At 35.8% G+C, this 26,775-nt stretch overlaps 2 protein-coding genes across 13 annotated transcripts in view; one reads left to right on the top strand and one right to left on the bottom strand.

Annotated features, from left to right (window-relative positions):
- The window catches only part of SGTB (small glutamine rich tetratricopeptide repeat containing beta), a 40,669-nt gene extending 17,152 nt beyond the window's left edge, over positions 1-23,517 (top strand). The window contains exons 7-12 of one of the 2 annotated variants that reach the window (XR_004967795.1): positions 2,583-2,721; positions 2,826-2,888; positions 4,909-4,946; positions 5,375-5,458; positions 6,791-7,141; positions 22,791-23,517. Coding sequence is in view for 1 of the 2 variants with exons in the window: in XM_036310896.1 (XP_036166789.1) it covers positions 2,583-2,721; positions 2,826-2,888; positions 4,909-4,946; positions 5,375-5,458; positions 6,791-6,902 (436 nt within the window). In the remaining variant the exon portion in view is untranslated. Of the gene's footprint in view, positions 1-2,582; positions 2,722-2,825; positions 2,889-4,908; positions 4,947-5,374; positions 5,459-6,790; positions 10,343-22,790 lie in introns of those variants that run through there. The other variant, XM_036310896.1, reaches the window with a different exon arrangement.
- TRAPPC13 (trafficking protein particle complex 13) overlaps positions 11,925-26,775 on the bottom strand; it is a 28,830-nt gene continuing 13,979 nt past the window's right edge. For 5 of the 11 annotated variants that reach the window (XM_036310889.1, XM_036310891.1, XM_036310885.1 and 2 more), the window contains 9 exons: positions 26,220-26,347; positions 24,706-24,778; positions 23,530-23,574; positions 20,682-20,699; positions 18,318-18,451; positions 16,582-16,780; positions 15,314-15,414; positions 12,317-12,467; positions 11,925-12,192 (listed from right to left, as the gene is read on the bottom strand). In XM_036310889.1, coding sequence (XP_036166782.1) covers positions 12,085-12,192; positions 12,317-12,467; positions 15,314-15,414; positions 16,582-16,780; positions 18,318-18,451; positions 20,682-20,699; positions 23,530-23,574; positions 24,706-24,778; positions 26,220-26,347 — 957 coding nt within the window. In that variant the 3' untranslated portion in view covers positions 11,925-12,084. The remainder of the gene's footprint in view (positions 12,193-12,316; positions 12,468-15,313; positions 15,415-16,581; positions 16,781-18,317; positions 18,452-20,681; positions 20,700-23,529; positions 23,575-24,705; positions 24,779-26,219; positions 26,348-26,775) is intronic. The other 6 variants (XM_036310892.1, XM_036310886.1, XM_036310893.1 and 3 more) reach the window with 3 other exon arrangements.

The following is a 26,775-nucleotide window of genomic DNA, read 5'->3' as shown; positions in this document are numbered from 1 at the left end:
TACTTAATGCTATATTTTTTGCATTTTTGTGTCTTTTGTTGTTGATTTCCCTGTTTACAATGGACCCAAACATAGACTGAAGTGTTGAAAAGGGTTCCTAAGTGCAAGAAGGCTGCAATGTGCCTTTCAGAAAACATACACGCTAGATAAGTTTTGTTCAGGCATGAGTTAGTGCTGTTGGCTGTCAGTATGATGCTAATGAATTAATAATATATACTAAATAAGGTTTCTTTAAGCAGAATCACATATAAAAGAAGATCATGTATCGAACATTTGATGAGAATGTTGTGACCAAAACCTCACAGGAACTTAACCCTGTATTTCCCCTAGGAATGATTGTTTAGTATTTCTTAAATCAGTGTTTGTGGGGACTTTATAGAGCATAACTACTCTGAATAATGAGAATAAACTCCATATGTTGATGGATCTCTTAATTTACTGTATATTTTATATACAGTAAATTCATATTTTATATGTCTGAATTCCATATCATATTAACTTCTTTTCATCTGTTTATATGTTTAACTAGAGGGCTGGTGCACGAAATTCGTGCACGGGGAGGGGGGGACTCCCTCAGCCTGACCTGCACCCGCTTGCAATCCAGGACCCCTCAGGGGATAACCAGCAGTCAGACATCCCTTTTGCAATCTGGGACTGCTGGCTCCTAACCCCTCGCCTGCCTGATCGCCCCTGACAGCTCACCTGCCTGCCTGATCCCCCCTAACCACTCACCTGCCTGCCTGATCGCCCCTAACCGCTCGCCTGCCTGCCTGATTGCCCCTAACTGCCTCTGCCTGCCTGCCTCATCACCCCTAACCACTCGTCTGCCTGCCTGATCATCCCTAACTGCCTCTGCCTCAGCCCCTGCCAAAAGACGTCTGGAATGATGTCCAGAAGGTCATTTGGCTGTCCGGTCTAATTAGCATATTATGCTTTTATTATTATAGATAGGCATTTTAAATTTAACATGTCCCAAACAGGACTCTTATTCCCTTCTTTAATCTTTCCCATTTCAGGAAATATTACCATCATTCACCTACCAGTGCTTGGGTCAAGCATAGGAGTCATCCTTTATTCTTATTATACTTGACACATCTATCAGCAAGTCCTGTTAATTCTAGTTTCCACATACACATATCTTAAATTGAAGCACTGATTGCTACCTTGTTTATAACACTAGTCCAAATTGATATCTCTTCCCTGGGCTACCACAGCAGCTTCCTAACTGGTTTCTCTGCTCCCCCATCCCCCCCAACTAACACCCCATGTTGATCCTCTGCAAAAAAGCCAGAGAGAGCTTTCCAAAGCATAAATCAGATCATGTCGCTCCACGGCAACTAGAATAAAATCCAGACTCCAAACCCTAGTTCCATATTATCTGGCACCTGATTACTCCACATGATTACTCCACACTGCTTTCTGTGCTCTCTCCTCATCCGCCTTTGTCCTGTTCCTGGAGCATACCTCACTCGCTGGCTTGGTTCCCAGGCCTTTGTGTCTACTGCTGTTTCTATTTAGCATGCTACTCCCTGATCTTCATATGCCTGCTTTCTTCTCATCATTCAGGTCTTCTTAGTGTGGCTGCCTTTGAGCAGCTGCCCTATTCATTTTCTTAATATTACTCTTTTTTCTTTGCATATTTATTGTTTGCTTTCCCTAGGTAGAATGACATTTTCTTAAATTCAAGAACTTTATCTTCTTTCATTGTGGATTATAAAATAGTGTCTGGTGCACAGTAGGGCTTCAGTAAATATTTATTGACTGTTGATTAACTGAGGACTTTGATGAAGCATCTTTCAGGTTGGCTGGTAGAAAACTAATTAGGGTCTGAGAATTTTTCTGTGGTTAGGCACAGTATTTTATCCAGGTTGGAAGTCTGTGAGGTAAGCCAGCTGACTTGGTTTGTTAAAAACAAAAACCTCAATACTATATCTCCATTTATACCATTATTGTTTAGTTCTGAAGTAGTTTTCCAATAAATACATTCTAACTAGGTGGAGGAAAACAAAAATTAAATAACTAAATCTGTGACTGGGGTTATAATGTCTTAAGTTGTAAAGGATGCTAATTTTATCTAACAACTAGCATACCTTGTTCAGGAGTGCCCCACAGTCTATTTTTATTTTTTAAGGTGAATTGATATTGTGACTCTGTCTCTGCTAGAACATAGGAAGAGATTTCTGAAGCACAAATCTAGTTCAGAGTCCTGAAATGAGTTTAACACCATGGAGTTACATGATCACAGGACGGTTAGTTAGCTCACATCTATGTGGAGTTTAATCATTCATAAAGCAAGTTATTTCACATATGGAAGGGGGTAGGTAAGGTTCATTCCTAAGCATTAAGTTCATGGTTAATATAAGCTAGCCAAGATTGTCAGCAAGCAGAATGGAGAATCCAGACTTAGAGAATCTTGGAAATAGAAGGAATTTTAATGATACTCCTGTGAACCATAGTATAATGAATAAATTAAGTGTAATTTGGATTCTAGTTGAATACCAAGACAGCTGTTTGACTACGTTTGTGATATCTTGACATTCTTCAACTATATATTTTATACCCATATACTTTATTCTTTTCAGGCTGGCCCTCACTGCCATGAATAAATTTGAAGAAGCAGTTACAAGTTATCAAAAGGCATTAGATCTTGATCCTGAAAATGATTCCTATAAGTCAAATCTGAAAATAGCAGAACAGAAGTTAAGAGAGGTATCCAGTCCTGTAAGTTATTAATGCTGAATGAGTGAAATATTTTCTGTCATTCACAATTTACTGTAATCAGATTGTAGTGGTTAGAATAATCCTCATATATAATTCTTTTACAGACAGGAACTGGATTGAGCTTTGACATGACTAGCTTAATAAATAATCCAGCCTTCATTAGTATGGTAAGTATATTTCCCTTTATGCTTTGCTGGCTCTGTTTTTCATGAAGCAATATAGTTCTAACACATTTTAGAAACAAATAAGGGAGCTTTTGTAGCGGTGGAGGTGGTGGTGGTAATAGGACGGTGATGTAATGCTATGGCTGAGATTTTAAACCTGCCAGTGTATCTGTTTGTGAGAAAGTCATGGATAGACTTCAGGAAACCAATGGATTCCCTGAAATTGTATATGAAAACTTGTGTACAAGTGGCTATGTGCATTTTTTTAGGGTGAGAACCATATTTTTCATTAGATTGGCACATGGATCTGCAAATTTACAAAAGGGTGAAGACCACTCTTACAAGAAAATGGCCCTAGGAAGATATCTAGTAACTGAGTTCTGAGGATTTGGTTATTGTGGTTCCCTATGCTCTCCTTTCAACATTGTCTGCTTCCTTTCTATTTTAATTTGACTTTTTAGTATAACCTATAATAATAAAAGCATAATATGCTAATTAGACCAGACAGCTGAACAACCTTCTGGATGTCCTTCCGGACAAAGCCCCAGCAGCAGGGGCTGAGGTAGAAGCGGTTAGGGGCGATCAGGCAGGCAGGCAGACAAGCAGTTAGGAGCCAGCAGTCCTAGATTGCGCGAGGGTGCAGGCCGGGCTGAGGGACCCCCGTCCCTCCCCATGCATGAATTTCATGCACTGGGCTTCTAGTTCATATATAAACTCCATTCTTCAAACCAACAATATTACTTATAGATCTTTATGAAAACACACATGCTCTGGTATATATAAACTCTGGTTTAGTGCATCAAGGATGTTACCTGGGTATATAAAGTTCCCTGGGTGACTGTATACTTCTGGCTGAGAACTAGACTACCAGATGCTATGCCCCTTGAAGGCAGTAATACTTCTTTGTTTCCTTCAAAAAATGTCTTGTATCCACTACATCTTCAGCTGAATTGAAATACAGATGGCGCATTCCTAGTGAGATAAAAAAGTCTTTTTGAACAATTGGTAGGTTTGTAGCAATTGGTAGTTTAAAATTGTTAGTTGAAGTCTTTGTAGACAGTAGTTGTCTTTTAATCACTGATCCTAAATGAGGTGTTGGGAAAGCCACCACTTGCTTTTATTACCAGAAAAATACTATTGAAGTGACTTGCAAGTAATTCAATAACTCTTGAGTCTCAGGATTGGGGCCAAATTTAAGATGGTCTTGCTACCTAACTAGTAAATGTATGTCTCTTTATAGGTTTTGTGACATTTTTGAGCATTGTTACTCATATCTAGGTCTCAGGTTATGCTATTGTAATAGGATGTGAAAATGGATTTTAGTTTCCAATTCAGCTTATCCCTCAAGATGCTTGAAGCGAGGTGTGAGACTATCATACAGGAGGTGCAGAAGGTGGAGCTTAAAAACACTTTGTGTGACATTCTAAAAAGGGTCAGGTTGATAGAGATTAAAAGAGGATTTGGGGGGACAGCCATTGGAGTTACTACTGTCTACACAGATTTAGGCTCAATTAAAAATTTACATGAATATTGTTGACTAAAAATTTGAGGCAAAAAAATTGTTTATGCTTTCAAAATGTAGTTTTAATGTATATGTGTGTATAAATACAACTCCCCTCCCCCTTAGCATGGCAAGAATGGAAGCTATTAAGCCCATGGAATCAGGTCACATGTCTTACAGTACTCTTTTGAAGTGAAGCCTCTCCAGTGTAGGAGATGCTTTATACTTTTCAAGTTCCTATTTCTCCATTTGGCATTATTGATCTGATCAGTAGTAATAAGTTAATATCTGTAGTTTATCATGTTTGTAGTCTCTCTACCTTTACAAACTATTTTAAATGCCATCATTTTCTAGTACCTTTTTTATATTTCCATTCACTTTATATAGCACACTAAAACTTTACAGAATGTTAGTACACACATGGTGCAGCTTTCATTTTTCTGTTTTTTTAAAAAGAAATCTTTGTTAAAGATCCCTAAATATTAACTATCTTTAATGGGAGATGCCATTTTTGAATTCCAGGCAGCAAGTTTAATGCAGAATCCTCAAGTTCAACAGCTGTAAGTATATAGAACGAGCATACTACATTTCCCCCTTCTACTTGCAAGCTCCTAATTTGGGCACATTAGCTCCCAAATGAAAAAAACTACCGAGACTGCCAGTAATTGGCACTTAAAGTCACACACATTTAGCCTAATGCTTACATCAGGGGTCCTCAAACTACAGCCCGCGGGCCACATGTAAATACAAATATTGTATTTGTTCCCGTTTTGTTTTTTTACTTCAAAATAAGATATGTGCAGTGTGCATAGGAATTTGTTCATAGTTTTTTTTTAAACTATAGTCCGGCCCTCCAACGGTCTGAGGGACAGTGAACTGGCCCCCTGTTTAAAAAGTTTGGTGGGTATATTTAATTCTTTTCCTTGGCCAGTATCCTCCTTGTTAAGACTATATGCCAACCCAGTGATTTACCTCTTGCCTACTCTAGAATGTCAGGAATGATGACAAATGCCATTGGGGGACCTGCTGCTGGAGTTGGGGGCCTAACTGACCTGTCTAGCCTCATCCAAGCGTAAGTGTTACTTGAAATAGAAATAGTTAAAAAGTGTTTGTCTTACAGTTTTTTTGTAGTTAGAAAGTTTTTAAAAGTACTTTATGTTTTATAGTTTGTCTCTAAAGTGAGGGGATCAGGACTTTTTTTTCCAATCCTCTCCCTAAGACATTTTTCCATTGATTTTTAGAGAGAGTGGAAGCGAGGGAGGAGTGAGAGAGAGAAACACCAATGTTGATTAGATGCCTTCCGCATGCAGCCTGACCTCGGCCGGGAATCAAGCCTGTAACAGACTTATGTGTCCTTGACTGGGGATCAAACCCACAACCCTTTGGTCCTTGGGCTGATGCTCTAACCACTGAGAAGCTGGTGGAGGCAGAGGCTTTCCTTTTGAATTTTTATCATTTACTGTATCAGTGGCCTCACTAGTTATTAAATTTAAAAGTAGTTCATAAGTTGGGATTTTCAGACTGAAGGGCAGGAATCCACTCAAGAAAACGTTTTTCAGCAGATTTGAATAGCTACTCAAGGATGGAGATAGAAGTCAAGTAGCTACTCAAAATCTGCATTGACTTAGGTAAACATATATATTTAAAAATCAAATTTTACATATATATCAATGTTCAGACAATCTAGGACAGAATTTTAGCCAAACTCTTCAGTGCATGTCATCACTAGAGGAACTTCTTGCATCACCTCGTTTCTTCACTTCCACCAAGTGCTTAAAATAGTCTGCTCCTTGAATCTGTGTGACGCCGTCACTGCAGATTTTACCCGAAGCCACAAGTATCAATTACTGTTTTGCAGTTATGGCCATGTTGCCCCATTTGCAACATTGCATTTTCAGAATGATCTTTAAGTGGCATGATTATAGCAATGTCTAACGCTCCCAATTGCGGGTCACATATCAGGAATCGTATTAAATTTCTCTAACTTTTTAAAAATTAGTTCTATTCAGTGACTTCTATACACATCCCCACATGGGTGTACCATCCTGTCATAGGGAAGACTTGACTACAAGAGCAAATACCTTGTAATATGTTTGAGCACACACAATAAAAGCACATACTTTTGGACCCTTTGTTTATTCGTGGTTAGGCACTAGAGGGGGGTGTATTCCCCTAATCCAGGACCTTTTTGGCTTGGGTGTTTTGCTTCCTATAAAGAACAATGCCTTTTAATAATGCTATATGGAGGCAATGGTAAACTTGCAGATACTACAGTTGTGATTCTAAAACTTGTCTTTCTAGAACTTCCCTTTGAGTAGCACCCACATCCTTTGCAGTCCATGTTTATGAGTATTGTGTGGCTGGGAATTCCCTAATTCACACCACTTTGCCCTTTCACTTCCAGGGGACAGCAGTTTGCTCAGCAGATACAGCAGCAGAACCCTGAACTCATAGAGCAACTGAGAAATCACATCCGGAGCAGGTCATTCAGCAGCAGCACGGAAGACCACTCCTGACTCTCGATCAGGGATTCTAGACTGGAAACGGTTACTGCTCTGAAGTGTTTGCTGTAGATAGTGGCCAAAAAACAAAACAAAAAACCTACAGAATACATCTGTGTAGACAATAGGTTTATCACAAACAGACTTCACCGTCATGTGACTCCTTTGTACACGGTCACTCAACAGGGTTTCATCTTCACATCCTCATCGTCATATCTGTATGCTAGACTTAACAGCAGGAAGGCTGTTTACTGGTGAGTGCTCTGGCTCCCAATTCCCTTCAGCAAACTTTCTGAGAGGGAAGATGACCAAGAGGAAAGGTTTCACATGCTGGGTTAAGAGCAACGTGCTTGCCAATGAGCAGCACGTCTGGAGAGAACTTTGACATCTAGGTTTAGCCTTGAGAATGCCATCAGTGATGAATATATGTCACAGGAGCCAGCACTGTCTTTAATGCTGCTCATTTTAATGGGTGGCAGGGAGGCATCAGAGCTGGTAGAAAGCAGAATTTGGTGGAAGAGGAGTTTGAAAAAAAAGAATAGATGCTGTGAATGTATAGAAAGTGAAGGTGGGTAGGATGCTCAGGTTTTTGCCTAGTTTTTAACTAATTTTGCCTGTAGTTTGGTATTTATAACATTAGCATGGCTAATTATACTGTGTACATAATAAAATACATTTAGAAATCCTTAATGGTACTGGTTAGGCCAGTTGTATAATTATTCAGTTTAACTAGCACAACTTCCCCAGTGGTGACCTTACCATGAAAACTCAAATATACCTACATTTAAATAAGCCAATGGCTTGGCTCTTAAGTTAAGGATTTTCTAAGTGGCATTTAATTATGTGCCCATAAACACTGATTTTTTTTTTTTAAAAAAACACCTCAGTAATTATTTGATAGAATACAGAAAGCATCTGTCATTAACAGTGCTTGTTCGTGTAATCCTCTGCTATGATTTGGTTTGGCATGTTGCTTTTATGCTTAACTTAATTTGATGCAACTTAAACATAATAGGGGATTTAAAATATTACATTTAAACTAGAATACATATTAGTGGAGAGAAGTGGCATTGTTTGGTATTAATGGTACGGCTCTAACTATAGTGATGGAGGAGGCTGTTCTAATTGGAATTTCTTTTGTTAATTATGAAATAGGTAAAGTTGGGCAGACACATGGTGTTGCAAGTGTTGTGAGAAAAAACTGAAAAAGAATGTAATATTAAATTAGTAATACTGATAATAGGGCATTATTAGAACTATTCTCCTCAAAAGAGAGTAAAGTTTAAAAACCTTTTTCTCTCTTTCCCTTTGTGAGATTAGACTAATGGTTCTATAGTTTCACTGTAAGAGTCACCTGGTTTATTTGCTGAAGATGCAGATTCAGGACCACACTTTCAATTTTTATTTAATAGGTCCTGTAAAAAGGCCTAGGAAGCACCATTTTAAACAGTACAAGGTTAGAGATTTCTCCTCAGTTTGACCAGCAAATACCTAAACCCCACTCTGGGCTTAGGCCACAATGAAGACTTAAATGAACTTACAGTTCTGTCCAGAGAAGAGAAGGACTTAAGTCTTAGGCCCCCTGAATTAAATCTCTATTCCATCTAAACCAATATAATTTTTCATAAATTCAGCTCCTAGTGTCCAAGGATTATACAGAATGAAGGACTAATTATATGAATATGATGACATTGATGAAAAGAAAGCAAAGCTGATCCTTAATTAAAAATCAGTCACTGTTATCCAGTGTTGAGTAAGAAAAAGTTTCTAGCATAGCTATCTTGAGTGCATTAAAAATGCTTTCAGCCCTGGCTGGTGTGTTCAGTGGTTAGAGTGCGGGCCTGAGCACCAGAGCAGCAGTTGCCAACCTTTCGGACCTCACAGACCACCAGTGGTCCGCGGCCCGCCGGTTGACGACCGCTGCACCAGAGGGTCCTGGGTTTGATTCCTGGTAAAGGGCACGTACCTGGGTTCGATCCTCATCCCCCTGTCAGGGCTCATGTGGGAGGCAACCAATTGATGTGTCTCTCTCACATCGATGCTTCTCTCTCTTCTCCTTCCACTCTCGCTAAAAAAAAATCAATGGAAAAATATCCTCACTCCTTGGGTGAGGATTAAAAAAATGCTTTCAGATTGATAAACTAGTAAGCCTCTAGCTCACTGACTAGGGAAATAGAGAACAGACAAATCAACAACATCAGAGGTGAAGGAGGGGATATCAATGCAGACATTAGAAAATACCACAGGATCATTAGAAAATACTACAACCAACTTTAGGTCTATATATTCAACAATATTAACTTAAAAATTTTTTTTTTGTAAGATAGCTAAGGCTCATTGAAGAAACAGATATCCTCCAGAAAAGAAAGCTCCAGTCCCAAACAATTTATTTCAGTGAGGAATTCTATCAAAAGTTAAGGGAGAAATAATATCAAGCTACACAATCTTCTAGAAAATAGAAAAGGAGAAAGTACCTCACAACTCATTTTATATACCTATTAATCTGATACCATTATCAGACATTATAAGCAGAACCCTTTACATCAATGTCTTGATTTGCTAATATCTGCTGTGATGATTACTTATTTACAATAAGTAATAGGAATTGGTGTATTTATTCCTTTTTACCTCCTAGATTGTTTCTTTGCTAATCTACTACCCATACCAAATTCAGTCTAAATGATAGCAGTTCCCTCACCTGGATTTCCATCTGATTCAAGCCATTTTTGCTCAAGTATCTTCCTCACTTTGGAATCACTCCATTTGAAGAAAGTTTTGTGTAGTTGGATTGTGCTAGCTACTCTTAAGATTGTAAGAAATGCCCCGAATATTTTATTCTTTCTTATCTGAAACAGGGCATTAAGGTAAATATTTATATACAATCTACTTAGGAATAACTGCTTACATTAACCACATTTCATTGTAGTAGCTGTAGCTATGAAGCTATGTAAAACGTAAAGTATCTTTTTTATGCAAATGACACTTTCATTTAATGTAACAAATTGTTTATCTAATTTTTATAATGTGGTTTAAACAGATCCTTTCTAAAATAAGATTGTCTTTTATTTAAAGAATGAACAATATGTGTCTAGGTTATTGCTTGTAAAAAGAGACTTTGTAATCAAATCATATAGCAGATTCCAAGTGACCCATTATATGCTACTTTTTAAATTTGAAACAGAGTGAAACTGAAGGTTTGATCATGAGAAGATGCTTGAAAAACCATGGACGTACCCAGTGCAGTGGCTATAAAGTCTTATTTATCATTTAATCAATCTTATTCATTTTGGAAGAGAGAGATATTTTACACTGCTTACACTTTATCTTGTACAGACATTTCACTAATTATTACTCCAATTTAAGGGGCAAATCTCACTTCGAATATAGCTTTCATTTTGGACCAATTTGTCATGGCAATAAATAATTATGCATTTAAGAAAAAACAATTATTGTATTTGACTTAATGTACTCTTACATTTAAGCAATTTTACATATATATATATATATATATATATATATATATATATATATATATATATATATATATATATATGTGTGTGTGGCCAGCTTGGGAGGGCGCTGGGGTGTGTCTAGCCCATCTCACTCATTCCCGATCAGCCAGACCCCAGCAGCAAGCTAACCTACCAGTCGGAGTGTCTGCCCCCTAGTGGTCAGTACACGTGATAGCAACTGGTAGACCAGTCGAGTGTCTGCCCACTGGTGGTCAGTGCACATCATGGTGGTTGAGCAGCCTTAGCAGATCATTAGCATTAGCTTTGGTTGGTTGAACAGACAACCGGACACAGCATATTAGGCTTTTATTATATAGGACATCTTTACATTTTCACTTACCAAAATAAGTGTTTATTTAACAGCATAACCTTTTATTTTCCTGACAAAATATTGAAAACATACTCATGTTGCAAAGTTGTTTTCAATCTTTTTCACTATTTTATTCAAGGTATAAGTAAAATTAGTGTTATATGCAGAGGTAGAAAGTTTTATAATATTAATACATGATTTAGAATTCAAAGTCAAATATCAGAAGCTGTAAATTCTTTAAATATGCCTATGAAATTAGTGGCTGTTTTTATGGGGAAAAAAACCAGGATTTTGGGACTTAGAAGAGTCAAGCTTCTTAGTTAAAAGTTAAGAGAGTAAGCAATATTCTAAGAATTAAAACCAATTCTGATCTGCTGTTGGTAACTGAAACTTAGACATGTGCGGGTCTATATGTATACACTAACACAGATACTCACCAATACACTAATTTTGAAAACAACTAGAAGAATTCATACTCTGTTAGTAAATACAAGGCTATTCGAGGACCACCTCAGTTGTTTTAAACAACTTTTTCTGTTAACTGAGGAGCTAGGAAAAATCTGGACTTAACTGAAATATTACTGAATAACATATAAAAATTCTTAAGTTTTAAAAAACAGTTGTTGCTCTAGCCGGTTTGGCTCGGTGGATAGAGCGTCAGCCTGCGGACTGAAGGGTCCCAGGTTTGATTCCGGTCAAGGGCATGTACCTTGGTTGCAGGCACATCCCCAGTAGGGGGTGTGCAGGAGGCAGCTGATTGACGTTTCTCTCTCATTGATGTTTCTAACTCTCTATCTCTCTCCCTTCCTCTTTGTAAAAAATCAATAAAATATATTTTTTAAAAAAAGAGAAAGAAACAGTTGTACCTCCTAGATCAAGGTCAGCAAACTATGGCCTGCAGGCTGGCTGCCTGATTTGTAAAACCCACTGTGCTCTTTTGGCCAAGTGGCTGCTCTCGCACCACAACAGAAGAGTGGAGTATCTTCAATAGAAATCACATGACCTGCAAAGCCTAAAATATTTAATATCTGGCCCTTTACATAAAAATTTTGCTGATGCCTGGTCTAGATACTTGCTAGGGACAAATGGCCTCAAATATAGAGCTTTTAAAGAACACAGTCCAATGGTCATCTAAATGAAACAAATAGGATATGTGTAGAAAATGTACAAATGTTTCTTTAAAATATAACTCACAAAATATAATCAGTAGATGGGTTTTTTCAAAACAAATATTTAATATTTTAACTGTTTTACAGGAAAGAAATTTAAATAGCATACTTCTTTTTACTGTTGACTTGGTCATTTTACAAAGGTGACAAAAAATACAGAAAGTTCTGTGAAACTCAATGAAAAAGCATAACATTGGAAATTTTCTTCAGCTTTCCACTTTAGTGGCCGAAGATACCACACAGACTTGTGCGATGTCATCATATTCATATGTTCTCTTTAAAAACGTGTCTGTTAGTCTTAAGCCGGAGACGCTCTATTGAGAGAAAAATATAGGCCCAAGTTTTCATTCAATGGTAATTACTAGAGAAAGTATGGATACAGTACATGCGATGGGCTAATAGCTCCCAAATACTGAAATAATTGAAAAGATAACATACTTGCAGTCCCTGTACTGAAGACAGTAGAGTAAGGGCAAGGCAGAGAGAGGAACTTGGATGCAGCTTTCCAAGCTGTCTTCCTGAAATGCCGCACCAGTGGATAGAATTGGTATTGCACATTTCCAAAACTAGGTCCATAGTCCTTTCACTGCTGGGGGAATCAGAAAAATAGGAATAAATCTTGTTCCTTTCACAAGAAGGATGGGACATTCTTGCATTACTGCCAGTGAATTTGTTTTTTGGGTGTCCAGGAGAATTAAAAGCCAGAAACAAATTAAAATATATCATTTTTATTTCACTTATGACAGAGTCAGGAAAATGAAAGAAGATAGCATCTTCTAGGGTTAGTGTCACTGAGACTAATTTGCCTCTCTGGTTGTTGGCCTTCTGGTTCTATTACTAGACACCTGGCTCCCTGCTTTGCCACTTCTCTGGGAGACTTCCAGACATCTGTGTCTAATCTTGGTGCTATGCATCCTTCCTATTTCTGTTAGGTAATCCGCAGGAAATAGAATAACAAACGGAGACTGGTCCAGTGCTTTTCCTATTTATGTTTCTTTAACATGGAGGTAACACAGAAAATGACTGACATGATTTATAAGAAGTAAAAACTATTCAGGTTTGTTCACTGTTAACATAAAAAGCCTGCTTCTGCTTACAATTGATATAATCAGTTCAGCTTAAATATGTTAAAACAACTTTTAATGAAAGTATACATGTTGTTTAAAAAAACACACAAACCAAAGGCTCATAATGAAAAATACTCTACCACCATTCATGACTACCTTCAACTCTTTTTTTTTTCATAGTTGGCTCCATATTTTAAAATATTTACTTAAAAATTAATTTATTGATTTTTAGATATAATAATTTAATGGTACTTAGCTTTTATAGGCCTCTGTCTCCTAAATAAACATTTGAAATGTCTACTGTACCGCAGACCAGGTTAGATGCACTACATGAATTTTCGCATTAAGTTTCACAGAAACCCAGAAACTATGTTGACAGCATTTTGTCATTTGGCCAATAATGGATTTGCTATACCTCAAACATCTTGAAAGAAGTGAACAAACAAACAAACAAACAAAAAATCCAAAACCCCACTGTAAATGCGCAGGGTCTTTGCCTTGTGTGTGTTGCCTCCAAATGTGGCCGGCAATACTGGGTAAGACATGGGCCCTTCCCTTGAATAATTCACAATCTAGTGAGGAAAAGACTAGTTATTGTAGCAATATATGAGTGTCACTAAAAAACTGTATTAAACTTTGCTGTAAGAGAGAAAAGGATATTAACTGTGCATGGGAGGGTCTAGGTGGCTTCATAGGGGAAGTAGGTATTTTTTTAAGTTTTGAAGGATGACTATTTCCTAGCTCCCTCAAATATCGTAAGGTGGGAATGAAAATGGATTAGAAAGAATTATATATTCACACAGTGAGGGCTGGGACTCATCACTGAAATATTCTTAAAATGCCCCAAATAATAATACCAAGTAGTAATAGATGGAGTACCAAAAGTGACAGGACTGGGATTTAATCCTAGGTTTTTCTGGCTTCAAAGCTCTGGGCTCTGCTTTCTAATAATTAGATTATACTTTCCCTTTATTATCAAAGTCCTGTTTTCCAATCTATGGTTATCCCTTATATTAAATTCATAACCTATTTTTACTTTCTTGATACTAAAGACATACCTCCAGTGTAAGTATAGCTCAGAAAAATCCGCCTTGTTACATTAAATCTGTAATATACTAGAGGCCCAGTGCATGAATTCGTGCACAGGTGGCGTCTCTCGGCCTGGCCGGCCATTGGAGCAATTGGGGCCATCTCGCCCAGTTCAGGGGGAAGGGCAACAGGAGGTTGGTCGGCCAGGGTAGGGACTGTGGGAGGTTGGCCGGCCGCCCTGATTGGAGCTGACTGGGGCTGGCAGGCTGGGGGCTAGGGACCACGGGAGGTTGGCTGTGGGAGTGCACTGACCACCGGGGGGCAGCTCCTGCATTGAGTGTCTGCCCCCTGGTGGTCAGTGTGTGTCATAGTGACTGGTCATTATGGTCACTTAGGCTTTTATATATATAGATTATTCCATAAGAACCTACTATCTCATGCTTTAGTGATGTGAAGTGTGAGGGAAGTGTAAACAATGAAAAGAATATGGACTTTGTCAAATACACCCAGTTTCAAATTCTGACCCCATCTTTTCTAGCTCTCTGAGCTTAAATAAAGTCACTTAAACTCTGAGTTGGTTTTCTCTTGCATAGACTGAATAATTAATACCTACCTCATAGGGTATAATGCATGAATGTAATCAAATACATCAATTGCCAAATGCAGCACAACTTAAAAATATGTAATGTACAGATACCACATGAACAACTACAGTATTCAACATTAACGTCAGAAAAGGCTACATGTCAACAGGAAACTTAAAAGGTGACAACATATTTAAAAGACTTAAAAATTCTCTTTGAGGATTAAGAAGTTCAAAGTGGTAGTTATAAAAGTCACAGGGGCCAAAACTGGTTTGGCTCAGTGGATAGAGCGTCTGCCTGCGGACTGAAGGGTCCCGGGTTCGATTCCGGTTAAGGGCATGTACCTGGGTTGTGGGCACATCCCCAGTAGGAGATGTGCAGGAGGCAGCTGATCGATGTTTCTCTCTCATCGGTGTTTCTGGCTTTCTATCCCTCTCCCTTCCTCTCTGTAAAAAATCAATAAAAAATATTTAAAAAAAAAGTCACAGGGATGTAAAGTACAGCATACGGAATATAGTCAATAATAGTGTAATAACTATGTACGGTGCCAGGTGGGTGCCAGGAATATCAGAGGAACACTTTCTAAAGTATATGATTGTCCAACCACTATACTGTATACCTGAAACCAATACAAAATAATATTAAAAGTAAACTGTGATTAAAAAATAAAATATAACTTAGAAAAAAAGGGAATAAAAATTATCTTTTAGGTGGGTGAGGAGGAAAGGACATCTATCCACAAACATTGGCATTACCTGCAGTTTGTTATTTTACAGGTAATATGAAAAGGTTCTTCTAGGATTACGGTATCTGGGATTGCCTCCAAAGACAACCTAACATCTCCATAACCTGGAGCCTAAAAGAAAAAGCAACACAGTTAACATATATGTATTATAAAACCTTTCTATTGTTATGAAGGTACCACAGCAGGACACTCACTCAACAGTTCTTGTGTCTCCAAGATGATGTTCTGAGAAAATATTTTTCCATTATTCTATTCTTCATTCTAACTTCTTTTGCCGCCACTACCTGCAGAACACCACTATAGACCCTGCCTGTTTTTGCTATAATTACTCCATGTTAAGTAGTGTTATAATGAATCTCAAGGTCTATAAATCTCATAGGTAAATAGTAAAGACATTTCAGGAGGTCTGATCTTAAAGGGATGCTTTCCAAAGATACTGTGGCTCATATACACATAGCTCTAAATAGGAAAGATTACTGCCTAAACAGAAAGAGGATGATCACTCTGAAATGATCCCGGAAGAAAATCATGTCTTTTCACAAGACACATGGGCAGGGATAGGCCACAGAAACATGAAAGCTTGGAACGTGCCATGGCAGGATGATAGCTAACTGTTACATTAAAAATAGGCCAGTAACAATCTTTTTCAAATTATTACCTCAAACAGTGAAAGAACAGTTAATTTTAGAATATATCAGAACAGGTACTATTCAGCACTAAGGTTGGATTCTGTAGTATATTCTAACTAACACAAGAAAGGAAGACTGGTAGCTATCCCTATACTCAGAGCAGAAATGAGGTATCCAACCAATGCTTACAAGGTCACTTTAGTGGGACCCACACCCTGGTTGCTGATGACTCAGATTTTAAACATCTTAAAAATGGTATAAACTGAGTAGGTGACTGTAGTTGAGTTTCAGGACACTGCAAAAAGGAAAATTTTAATATAGTGGAAGTCAGGTGAACAGAGAGTATGAGTCACCTTAGGAGGGAACAACTGATAAGCAGATATTTTAATTTCTGTTTGGTAAAGGAAAAAACCACATATGAAGGATAAATGATAAATTAACAGTTGAAGATTTTCCATTTATCTCAATACCAATTTTTTTCCTAGAGGTCAGTAAAATTATTAGTCTTTTATCTCTTATAGTCTAGTAATATTAATGCCTTTTATAGTGCTCTGGTTTTTAGTGTGTAGACCTAGGAAAATTTAAGTTGTCCTACCTACATACCCGCCCCTCCCCACACACCAAAACCCGAAGTTTTCCCCAGACTCACCATTCTTTGAAGTTGGCTGGTCTGTAATCTTCCCCTTTCACCTAGATTTGTTTTCCATACTATATCCAATTTCCCGATTACTGTTACCCCTTTAATGATGCCTGCTTTTTCTGCAAACTCCTTCTTGGGCTTTAGGCAATACAAGTACTGGCGTGTATCCATTGGCTGCAAATAGGTTCTTGACCCAAACGTAGTTACACTGAGAGGGGTGGAGATAGAGATGGAGAGATTTCTCTAGCACAGTAGTTCTCAACCTTCCTAATGCCACGACCCTTTAATACAGTTCCTCATGTTGTGGTGACCCCCAATTCCATTGTTACAAATTGAACATAATTAAAGCATAGTGACTAATCACAAAAACAATATGTAATTATATATGTGTTTTCCGGTGGTCTTAGGGGACCCCTGTGAAAGGGTCGTTGGACCCCTGTGAAAGGGTCGTTCGACCCCAAAGGGGTCGCGACCCAAAGGTTGAGAACCGCTGCTCTAGCATCTTTTAAAAGAAAAACCATGTGATTGTTCCTTTTGAAAGGAACTGAATGATTTACCATCCAAAGATCTAAAACAGAACAGGTGAGTTGTTTCAACAGAACTTATACTGAGAGGATTTATTTTTGTTTAATTTTTGATGATATGGAAAATCTCGAGGTTCTTTATAATAGAATGCAATACATTACCTAAAATATTGGATATGTATCAATTAACTGAAAAAAATGCAATAAAGATCAAAATTTTAAATATCCTTTTCTCTTCTCTATAATGATAAAAAATAGTTAAGAATAAGAAGAAGGGGTCCAACTGGGGAAAAAGGAGACATATGTAAAACTTAAGACAAAAAAAAATAAGAAGAAACATAATATTATAAACTAAGTAATTATTTCCGAAATGAACTAAAATAATAGGAAGAGAATGGAAAATTGTTTTCCCCAGTGGGAGAATGGGAGATTAAGAACTCTTCTATATCTAACCAACATAATAAGATAACAGTAAACTTTCATTCTTGTTTAAGAAAGTCAGGCACTTTCTCCAGCTATTACCTTCCTATCCATATTAACGTCAAACCTACATTTATTTATTTTTCTAAATTACCTATAGAAAGATATATGTTTTTGTTTTCACAAAAAATTCAATCATCTATTTCTATGCCCTCTCCTTTTGATGATGACTGAATATTTCCTCTTAAAACTAAACTCACCATTTCTAATCCCTCCATCATTCCTTCCCATGCCTCAGTTTTATCATTTGCAGGGTAAGATGAAGGTTTCACATTTAACTCACTGAATTATTATAAAAATTAAAAGAACAAGTGCTTCAAATAGTAAGACATAAAATGCAAATAACTAGGATCTTTATTTTTATGAACAGGTAAAGCACAGGGCATGTTTAGGGCAATGAAACTACTTTGAGTAATATAATGGTGGATACCTGTCATTACACTTCTCAAAACCCATAGAATGTACAACACAAAAAATTGAGCCCTAATGTAAACTATGGATTTTAGTTAATTATAAGTATCAATATTGGTTCATCAATTGTAACAAATGTGCCACATTAAAGCAACATGTAAATACTAGGATGCTCTGAGTGGGAAATTGCTTTTGGATCAAATTTTCCTATGAAAATAAAAAAATAAAGTCTACTAACTTAAAAAAATTAAAAACCATCTAAGAGTAACAGATATCAGAAGAGTTTATACCTTTCAAAATAAGAATAAACACTTCATAATTCATACTTACCATTCACCAGCTTGGTTGACTGAATTTAATTCTGCTACATTGTACATTATAGATGGCTCCAATGAAACTTTCTCCATAAACATGGGTGAGGTCGTAATATTCTGAATCTGGGCTTCGAGAAATACTTCATCGGTCTGAGAATATGAAAAAATATCCACCAAAGTGTATGCTATTTAAAATATTAACCTCAACAAAATATCTGATCTATACGAAGAAAAAATATTAACCACAAATGTGATTAGTTCATGCCTGAAAGTCAAAGTTATCAAAATTAATGCAAGAAAAGAAATCTTCATCCTAACATAATTAACAGGGGCAAAGTCAAGTGTTAGTCAATTGATAACTTGTCAAACAATGGATGGGGGATAACTATGATATTTTTGTATTAAGATAAAAAAAATATTTATTTAACTGGAATTTCATTCACAAATATCCTAAATCTTCTAGTATAAGTTATTAATATGTTAAAATGAAATTTAGTATGATTAGCATACCTGCGTACCTATCATTTCATAGTGATACATTAAGATAATTTGGTCTTGCCCTAGCCGGTTTGGCTCGGTGGATAGAGGGTCAGCCTGCGGACTGAAGGGTCCCAGGTTCGATTCCGGTCAAGGGCATGTACCTTGGTTGCGGGCACATCCCCAGTAGGGAGTGTGTAGGAGGCAGCTGATTGACGTTTCTCTCTCATCGATGTTTCTAACTCTCTATCTCTCTCCCTTCCTCTCTGTAAAAAATCAATAAAATATATATTTTTAAAAAAAGATAATTTGGTCTTTATAACATTTGAGCATAATATAACTTTGTCATACTGCTTCAATTTAGAGAGTAGAGAAACCACTAATAACGTGAATAATGTATTTTATATAATCTTATAGAATTTAACTTTAATTAAAGCAATTTGTTAGTGGCCATTAGTAATTTCTTGGTTCATTTAAAATATAAATTTAAGGTAAAAAATATGTGAATTACACCTGACAATTTTAGAACTTTTAAACAAAACAAAAGATATTTTGAACTTAGTGATGATTTGAAAAGTGATGCTATTCAGCAGTATTTTTAATCAATGGGTAATTTAAATAAGTGCTTTTATAAAAAAAATTTTACTCTCTGATTATTTATGTTAAACATTCTTTTTATGCTATTTGGTTATTATTTTCTGTGCATGTAATTGAAGGATAACAGATAATTTGGTTTATTTTATAAACTAACCTATATAAGAAATAATAAAGATATTCAAGAATGAATTTCTTCAAAATTTTGTAGTTATATATGTATATGATATATATATATGTGTGTATATATGTGTGTGTGTATATGTACATAAACTTATATACACATACACACACACACACACACACACAATGACCAAAATATCTTGGCACTTACAAGCCTTTAAACACTAAGTCCAGAAAATGAAAATCATTTGCAAATATAATAAGGTTACATTTTAATGTATTATTATCTAAAATAAGACAAATTATTTAGTTCTTGGCACATGTGCTCAAATGAAAGCAGAAATATAATGATGTAGCAGTTTAAAAGAATATACCTTAATTTAAAGGCATTATTCTGCTACTTTTTCTCAAAAGAATCCTAAATATATCCCATCAATCCATTGCTTTAAAAATAACCATAGATCCACATTTCAATTTGAAAAGTGCAATTTTCTGCATAAATTAGGAAGAGTTTAGATAAAATGAAAGAAAAACAAGCAGCATAATGGAAAATTAAGTTAGTTTGAATAGTTAGTATAAAATTATTTGACATTTGAAAAATTAAGAATTCAGTGCTATGGCAGTTGATATTGTTATTATGTATATAATGTAACACTGCATGAGCAAATAATGCTTATAGTAAATAGAAATTTGAAAATATGATTTTAGCCAACTTGGGAAAATTTGATTTTCTTCTGTTTACTGTTATCAAAGGGCCATCTTTACCTGACCCAGACTTAAAACTAAAACCACTGTGCCTTTGAAGATAAATTTAAATTAGATAGTTTATTTAAAGAGTTGAAGTACTAGTAGGGTATTTTATAGTAAGATATTGAAAATCCCAAGGCTATTTTAAACAAGGTTAACATGTTTCTTTTTAAAAACACTTAAGGGAAAAGCACTAAAAAGGAGAATATAATTGTTTCAATATGATAATTTAATCTCTGATCTATTTTTTCTCACAGAATAAGATACTTAATGTAAAGTTGAAAAGTACAAAAATTATATACATCTTTTTGAAGTCAAATAGCTGGTATTCATACTAACTTTATTTTCCCACTATGTTTGTAAAGAGAGATTAATTAGACAGAGTAAAAAAGTGGTGAGTAAGAGAAGCATATAAATTTATAATAAAAAATCAAATTACCACAGAACTGAGGTCACTCTAATGGAAAAATAAAAAAGAAAAATTAGAAAAATCAGAATTAAATGTTAAAGAAAAAGAATAACTAACTTTAAAATAAAATGCATCTCTGCATTTTTTTTTTAATTTACTATACAAGACAGCATTAGTAAAACAAGAAAGTAAACAGAAAGCTACATTTTTCTAAACAGGTGAAACTACTAAGGTTAAATGAATAGAGATGAACATGATAGGTGAGTACTTAATAGAAGCAAATATTCAAGGGCACATCTTGGGGGAGAAAAGTATATTCTATGCCTTTCTAGTTCTATAAATTCTTTACTACATTGTAATTCTTCATAGATTACTTAAAATGGACAAACACTGTCCTCCACATTCAGAATATTTATAATGAAGAGGTTCTCCTAAATTTATCTAATAATGGAATTCTTTTTTCAAGGAGCATCTTGTGTGATTAAAATTCTATGGATCACACTTCAGAGAACGTTGGGCTAGACCACAGACAATTGAGAATTTATTCTATTGTTAATAGATTTCAGTGAGTCTTTCTTTTTAATATATTTCTAAAGTTACCCATAATCAAGGGTCATCTCAAATGTCCTTTTTTGTCAAATACATAGCTGGAAATCTTATTTCACTTCTCTATGTTCTCAGAGTATTAGTATACTTTATGATCTAGAGGGGAGGGGTGCTTATACTATACCGTAGCTATGTCAGGCCACTCCCCTCCATAAGACCTAAGTTCCTTGAGGATTTCGAAGATGTTCAGTTTATTTCTCTTCACCACCTGGCATGGAGCTCTATACCTAGCAGGTGACCAAATGTTTGAATCCCAGCATCTAATGTCACTTCTTGTGAGGCTTTTCTATTTTAGAAGACTATGACAACATTTTCATAAAAACTTGTTTTTCTTTAGGTGACTCATATATTATTAGAATTCTTAGAAACAGCATACAAATGTCTGCGACAAATGTTGGACTAATTTTAGTTATTGTGTAAGGACTATGGCACAGAATATAAAAAGTATCACCTACTCTAGGGTGATTTACTAACTCCTATCATTTCCTTGAATTTCCTAGTTGGGGGTCAACAGAACTCATCCTATTTGGATACTCCTGGTTTTTAAAGAGATGCCTATTTTCAAAAGTTCAGAATTTTACTAAAACTTTTGTTCTGAAGTTTGTTGGCAAAAGTTTAAAGTTTATGTTTATTTACATATAATGTTAGCAAAAAAAGGCAGTAAATAAAATTGTTACTATGATTATAAAAACAGAATATTACGTATAAATGAGTAAAGACTGAAAGAGAATATGGATTAATGAAAAGTCAGTTACTTTTTGGTGTGGTGAAATTGTGGGTTTTTTTTTCTTTTATGGGAGTAAGTCACTTTTATATTTTTCATGGAGTAACTAGCAATTCATAAAACTATTCACAAATCACTGAATAAGTTACAAGTATTATAAAACTACTTGTCAAGTATCTGAATACAGCAACATATTTTCAACAAAGAAAACCCAAAATATCTCAATATGTACTTTCCTATGAGCCACTTATAGAAAAAAAGGCCCACCTACAGCCCTATTTATTTTTCACTTTCTAACATATCTAGTCTAACAGAATAGTTACCAATCTCCCCTCCTACTAGGAATGAAATCTTTCCTATCAAAGCAATAAATTAATATTTAAAATTCACCAAGCCAAATAGCTAATACTGCAATTAATCAAAATTACGTATTAAATAACAAAAAAGGTGGAGCACTTATGTAGTATTCCAACTCCCCTAACCCCAAAAAGAAATGTCAACTCTTTAAACATCTAGTAGCCCGGCCGGTGTGGCTCAGTGGTTGAGCGTTGACTTATGAACCAGGAGGTTGTGGTTCAATTCCCAGTCAGGGCACATGCCCAGGTTGTGGGCTCAATCCCCAGTGCAGGGCGTGCAGGAGGCAGCCGATCAATGATTCTCTCTTATCATTGATGTTTCTATCTCTCTCTCCCTCTCCCGTCCTTTCTGAAATCAGTAAAAATATATTCAACAAAAAAACCCCAAAACATCTAGGAATCTCCTTGATGTGACTCTACCCTCCCATCAAATATGTACTCTTTTCACTACAGGTTCCATGTGCATGTGCAACTCTGCTTGGAATGCCTTCACTGCTCTGACACTTGAGCTCCCCAACATTCCTTCTTCCAGACTCTGCTCAGTTCCCCTCCTCTTCCATGATGTTTCTTCAGACTACTCCGAAATCTCCTCCCCAGAGGTCCTGTAGCACATTTTTTAATATCATTCTCTTAGGCTCACTTTATACTACAGTAGCTAGTTTTGTTATTTTATATGTGTGTGTTTTTCCTCCTCATAGGTCTTTACTGTAGGTCAGGTTCCTTATCTTAGACATTTTGGTATGCCCAGTTGTAGAACAAACTTTATACTGCTGAGCTCTACTTATCAATATTTTCCATGTAAATATTAAATCTTTTTTGCAGGGTTAGAGCTACCACTTCAGTTTTTGAAATATCGGAATCACATTGTAAATATTCAGCAGATTGCTGATGTTTTTAAACAGTAATAAGAACCATTAATTGGAATCATAGGGCAATCATTTAATGAAAGGGGTGAAAGCTTCACAAAATTACCAATGAAAATAAAAATCATACTGATTCCATGTAAGTTGAAAACAGCAGATTAAAGTGATCTACAATGAAATTATTCACTTTTGATTGAACTTTATGCTCATTTTTCACAATTTGCAGTACTTTCAGCAATTGATTTAAATATGAAAAGACACATAATACATAATTTTAGTCAAAAAAGATCTTAATGTTTTATCCAAATTATTACGTGCCCAACACTTACCTCTGCGTTGTAAAATTTGGTTTTCACATCCAGTGGTTTGAGAACCTAGTTGAATAAAGCATATCAAGCAGGAGATTCTTATCATTTGACCAGTTGTTGTTTTTGTTTGCTTGTTTTAAATAGTAGGGCTTAAATGTGTCAAAGCCATTTTCCAATTTATTTGTCTAAAAGACTTTTCTAATACGTATGCAATACTCTTACAAAAATAAAAAACCCTAAAATAATCCTAAATGCATCTTTAAAAAGGCAACCATCATTTCTTGACTAGGTGATAGCTACTTGGGTTTTACTTCATTACATGTGACTAAACTGAACACATTATTTCAGTATTTTTCTATATGTTTATTTTACCAAAAAATGTTTACGAAATTAAGCAACTCAAACACCTTTTATTTTTTCAAAAGGCATGTAAAATCTTAAACAAATGGGCAATGTAGCAAAGCAATAGCAAAATATGTTTCCTATTGACAATACTTTTTCTTTCACTTAAAGGAATACAAAAATATATATAGCATCACAGCTAGATCTATATATAGACATACATGGTAGTCTTGTCTCCAGCTGACACACATACATATGTTAAACAGTGGTTTTTAAATTATTTTTGATTACTGACTTTGAAAATTGTGTATAAATACAAAGTTCTCCTGGAGTCCATGATGAAGCTTGGTGTACTCAGCCCAAGTCAATAATTTCTCATTTAAATATTTCCGTATAAATTTGATAAAATTTATTACACTTATTTTATCAGGACTTGTCAATCATTTTCCCCCCTCTTCATGAGTGCTTTGTGAAGTTATAAAAACAATAAAAAATTCAGGGGGTAAAAATCTTCAAGTTTCATCACAAGAACATCATATTGGTACACTAGAGGCCCGATGCACGAAATTGGTATAAGGCTCAGCCCTTGCAGCCCTGGCTCCGTCTGGAATGTTGCCCGGAAAATGTCCGGTCTAATTAGCATGTTATGTTTTTATTATTATAGATTGGTAATGACAATTTCTCTTATTTTAATTAACTTAATTACATCTAACTTTAGATTGCTAGCAATATAACAAGTCCAAAAATATTATTTGCTTTATTTGGAGCCTATTTTCACTGTAGATAAATAGAAATAACTAAACTTAAAACACACACACACAAATAAAAACATTTACCACTGTCATATTCTATTACCTGAAATTTGAAGAATTTTCTAAAATACATTTTTTCTCCGCCCTGAGTTGTATAACTCACTGCACACACCAAGCTGAAATAGAAAGATGTCTTAATCATTCTGAATCATTTTTAGTTGTGTTCCTTTTAAAAAAAAATGCTTTCATTGATTTTTAGAGAGAGAGGAAGGGAGAGGGAGAGACAGAAACATTGATGAGAGAGGAACATCATGGCTGCTCCCTGCACATACCCCTAGAGATTGAGCTGGCAACCAAGGAACGTGCCCTGATCGGGAAATCCAACTAGGAACCTTTCAGTTCACAGGACGATGCCCAACCAATGTTATGCTCTTATAGCAGATGTTTCTCTCTCTCCCTCTCCCTTCCTCCATGTCTAAAAGTCAATAAACTATCCTTTAAAAAAAAAAAGTGTTTCAAAGATTACTGACTCAAGAGGGAAAATATTATAGTGAATTGAAGAAGACAAAACCATGGGTAATATGACATTTGTAAAATATTACGTAAATTATTTATACACATCTGCTACCTATATGCACATAGAAAAGAATAAAAAGAAATACAGCAATATTTTAAGACTGGCTATACTAGGTGATGACATTATAGCTAATTTAACTTCTCCTTTATACCTATGCCTAGTACTAAGCCAGGTCCTAGGGACATAGTATTGATCAAAACACAGTACTTGGTCCTGACCAGCATGGCTTAGCAGTTAGACTATTGGCCCATGCAATGAAGGGTAGCAGGTTCGATTCCTGTTCAAGGGCACATACCTGGGTTATAGGTTCCACCCCTGGCCTGGCGTGTGTGGGAGGCAACCAATTGATGTGAGACACATGGATGTTTCTCTCTCTTTTCCCTTACCCCCTCCCTTCTACTCTCTAAAAACCAATGGAAAAAATATCCTCGGGTGAGGATTAACACACAAAAGAAACAAACAACACACCACAGTAACTTCTCTCAAAATGCTCACTGTAGGAACGAGTACAGGAGGCAGTCAATCATTGTTTCTCTCTCATCATTGATGTTTCTGTCTCTCTCTCCCTCTCGCTTCCTCTCTAAAATCAATAAAAATACTTTTTTAAAAAGAGGAGAGGCAAAAATGGTGATGTCTCTCTCCCTCTCCCTTCCTCTCTGAAATCAATAAAAATATATATTTTTTTAAAAAAGAGGAGAGGCAAAAATGGTGATGTAAGTGGAGATGAAGAAGAGATGGTAATGAAAGATGAGTATAAGAACTTAGAGAATTTGTGAATTAATTAAGTGGTAAGGCAGTGGAGAAATATAAAATTACTTTAGATGGCTGAAATGTTCATATTTGCTTCTCAGATTGAAAGAAAAATACAGCTTTAACATTCAAATACATACAAAGTTGGTTCTGATAAAATGTAAACATGAAACATAAAATTCCTTCTGAAGTAGGCATTAGGTTTAATGATAACTGGAAATAAAGCAAAAGTTTCAAATAAAGGCATATATAAAGCAAGGCCTTCTAAAACTAGTAAAAATAAACCTTACATGTGTGTTCCAATTTCCTTTACTTCATGGTGTATGACATCATCAATACAACAATCAGGTTTCAGTTCAGCCACTGCAGCATTGGAGGCAGAAAGATTTAAACGCTGAGAGCTTGTCTGAAGATCAGCCTTGAAAGAAAGTAGTCAGAAATAGTCAAATGAGACTGGTTACTCAGATGGCGAGGATCGGTATGGTTGCAAAGAATAGGAACACAGAAGTAGGATGAAGGAGGAGCAAGACTTCTCTGCCTAAGTCTTTCTGTATAGCTCTGACACTCAGAACCATGGCAATGGTTCACACACACATGCACACAGAAAAACAAAATAAAATCAGCCAGGTAGTATGGGAATTCAAAATTAAATACGAAAGGCTCACACTGCTATAAAGGGCATTCTTAACTTAGGTATTTAAAAAATCTTCAAACTGCACAGAATGCAAAGCCATCAATAGTGTTCATCTATACAAAAACACTAAAAAAAGAAAACAGATAATGAGAATTTAAACAAGTCACTGATAAAAACTGCTACCCCAAATCTAGTGTGAAAAACAGAAAAAT

Source organism: Myotis myotis, unplaced genomic scaffold, assembly GCF_014108235.1.
Source record: "Myotis myotis isolate mMyoMyo1 unplaced genomic scaffold, mMyoMyo1.p scaffold_m19_p_5, whole genome shotgun sequence".
NCBI lineage: Eukaryota > Metazoa > Chordata > Mammalia > Chiroptera > Vespertilionidae > Myotis > Myotis myotis.
Note: the sequence above shows the minus strand (reverse complement) of the source record. Positions and strands in the feature narration are given on the sequence as shown.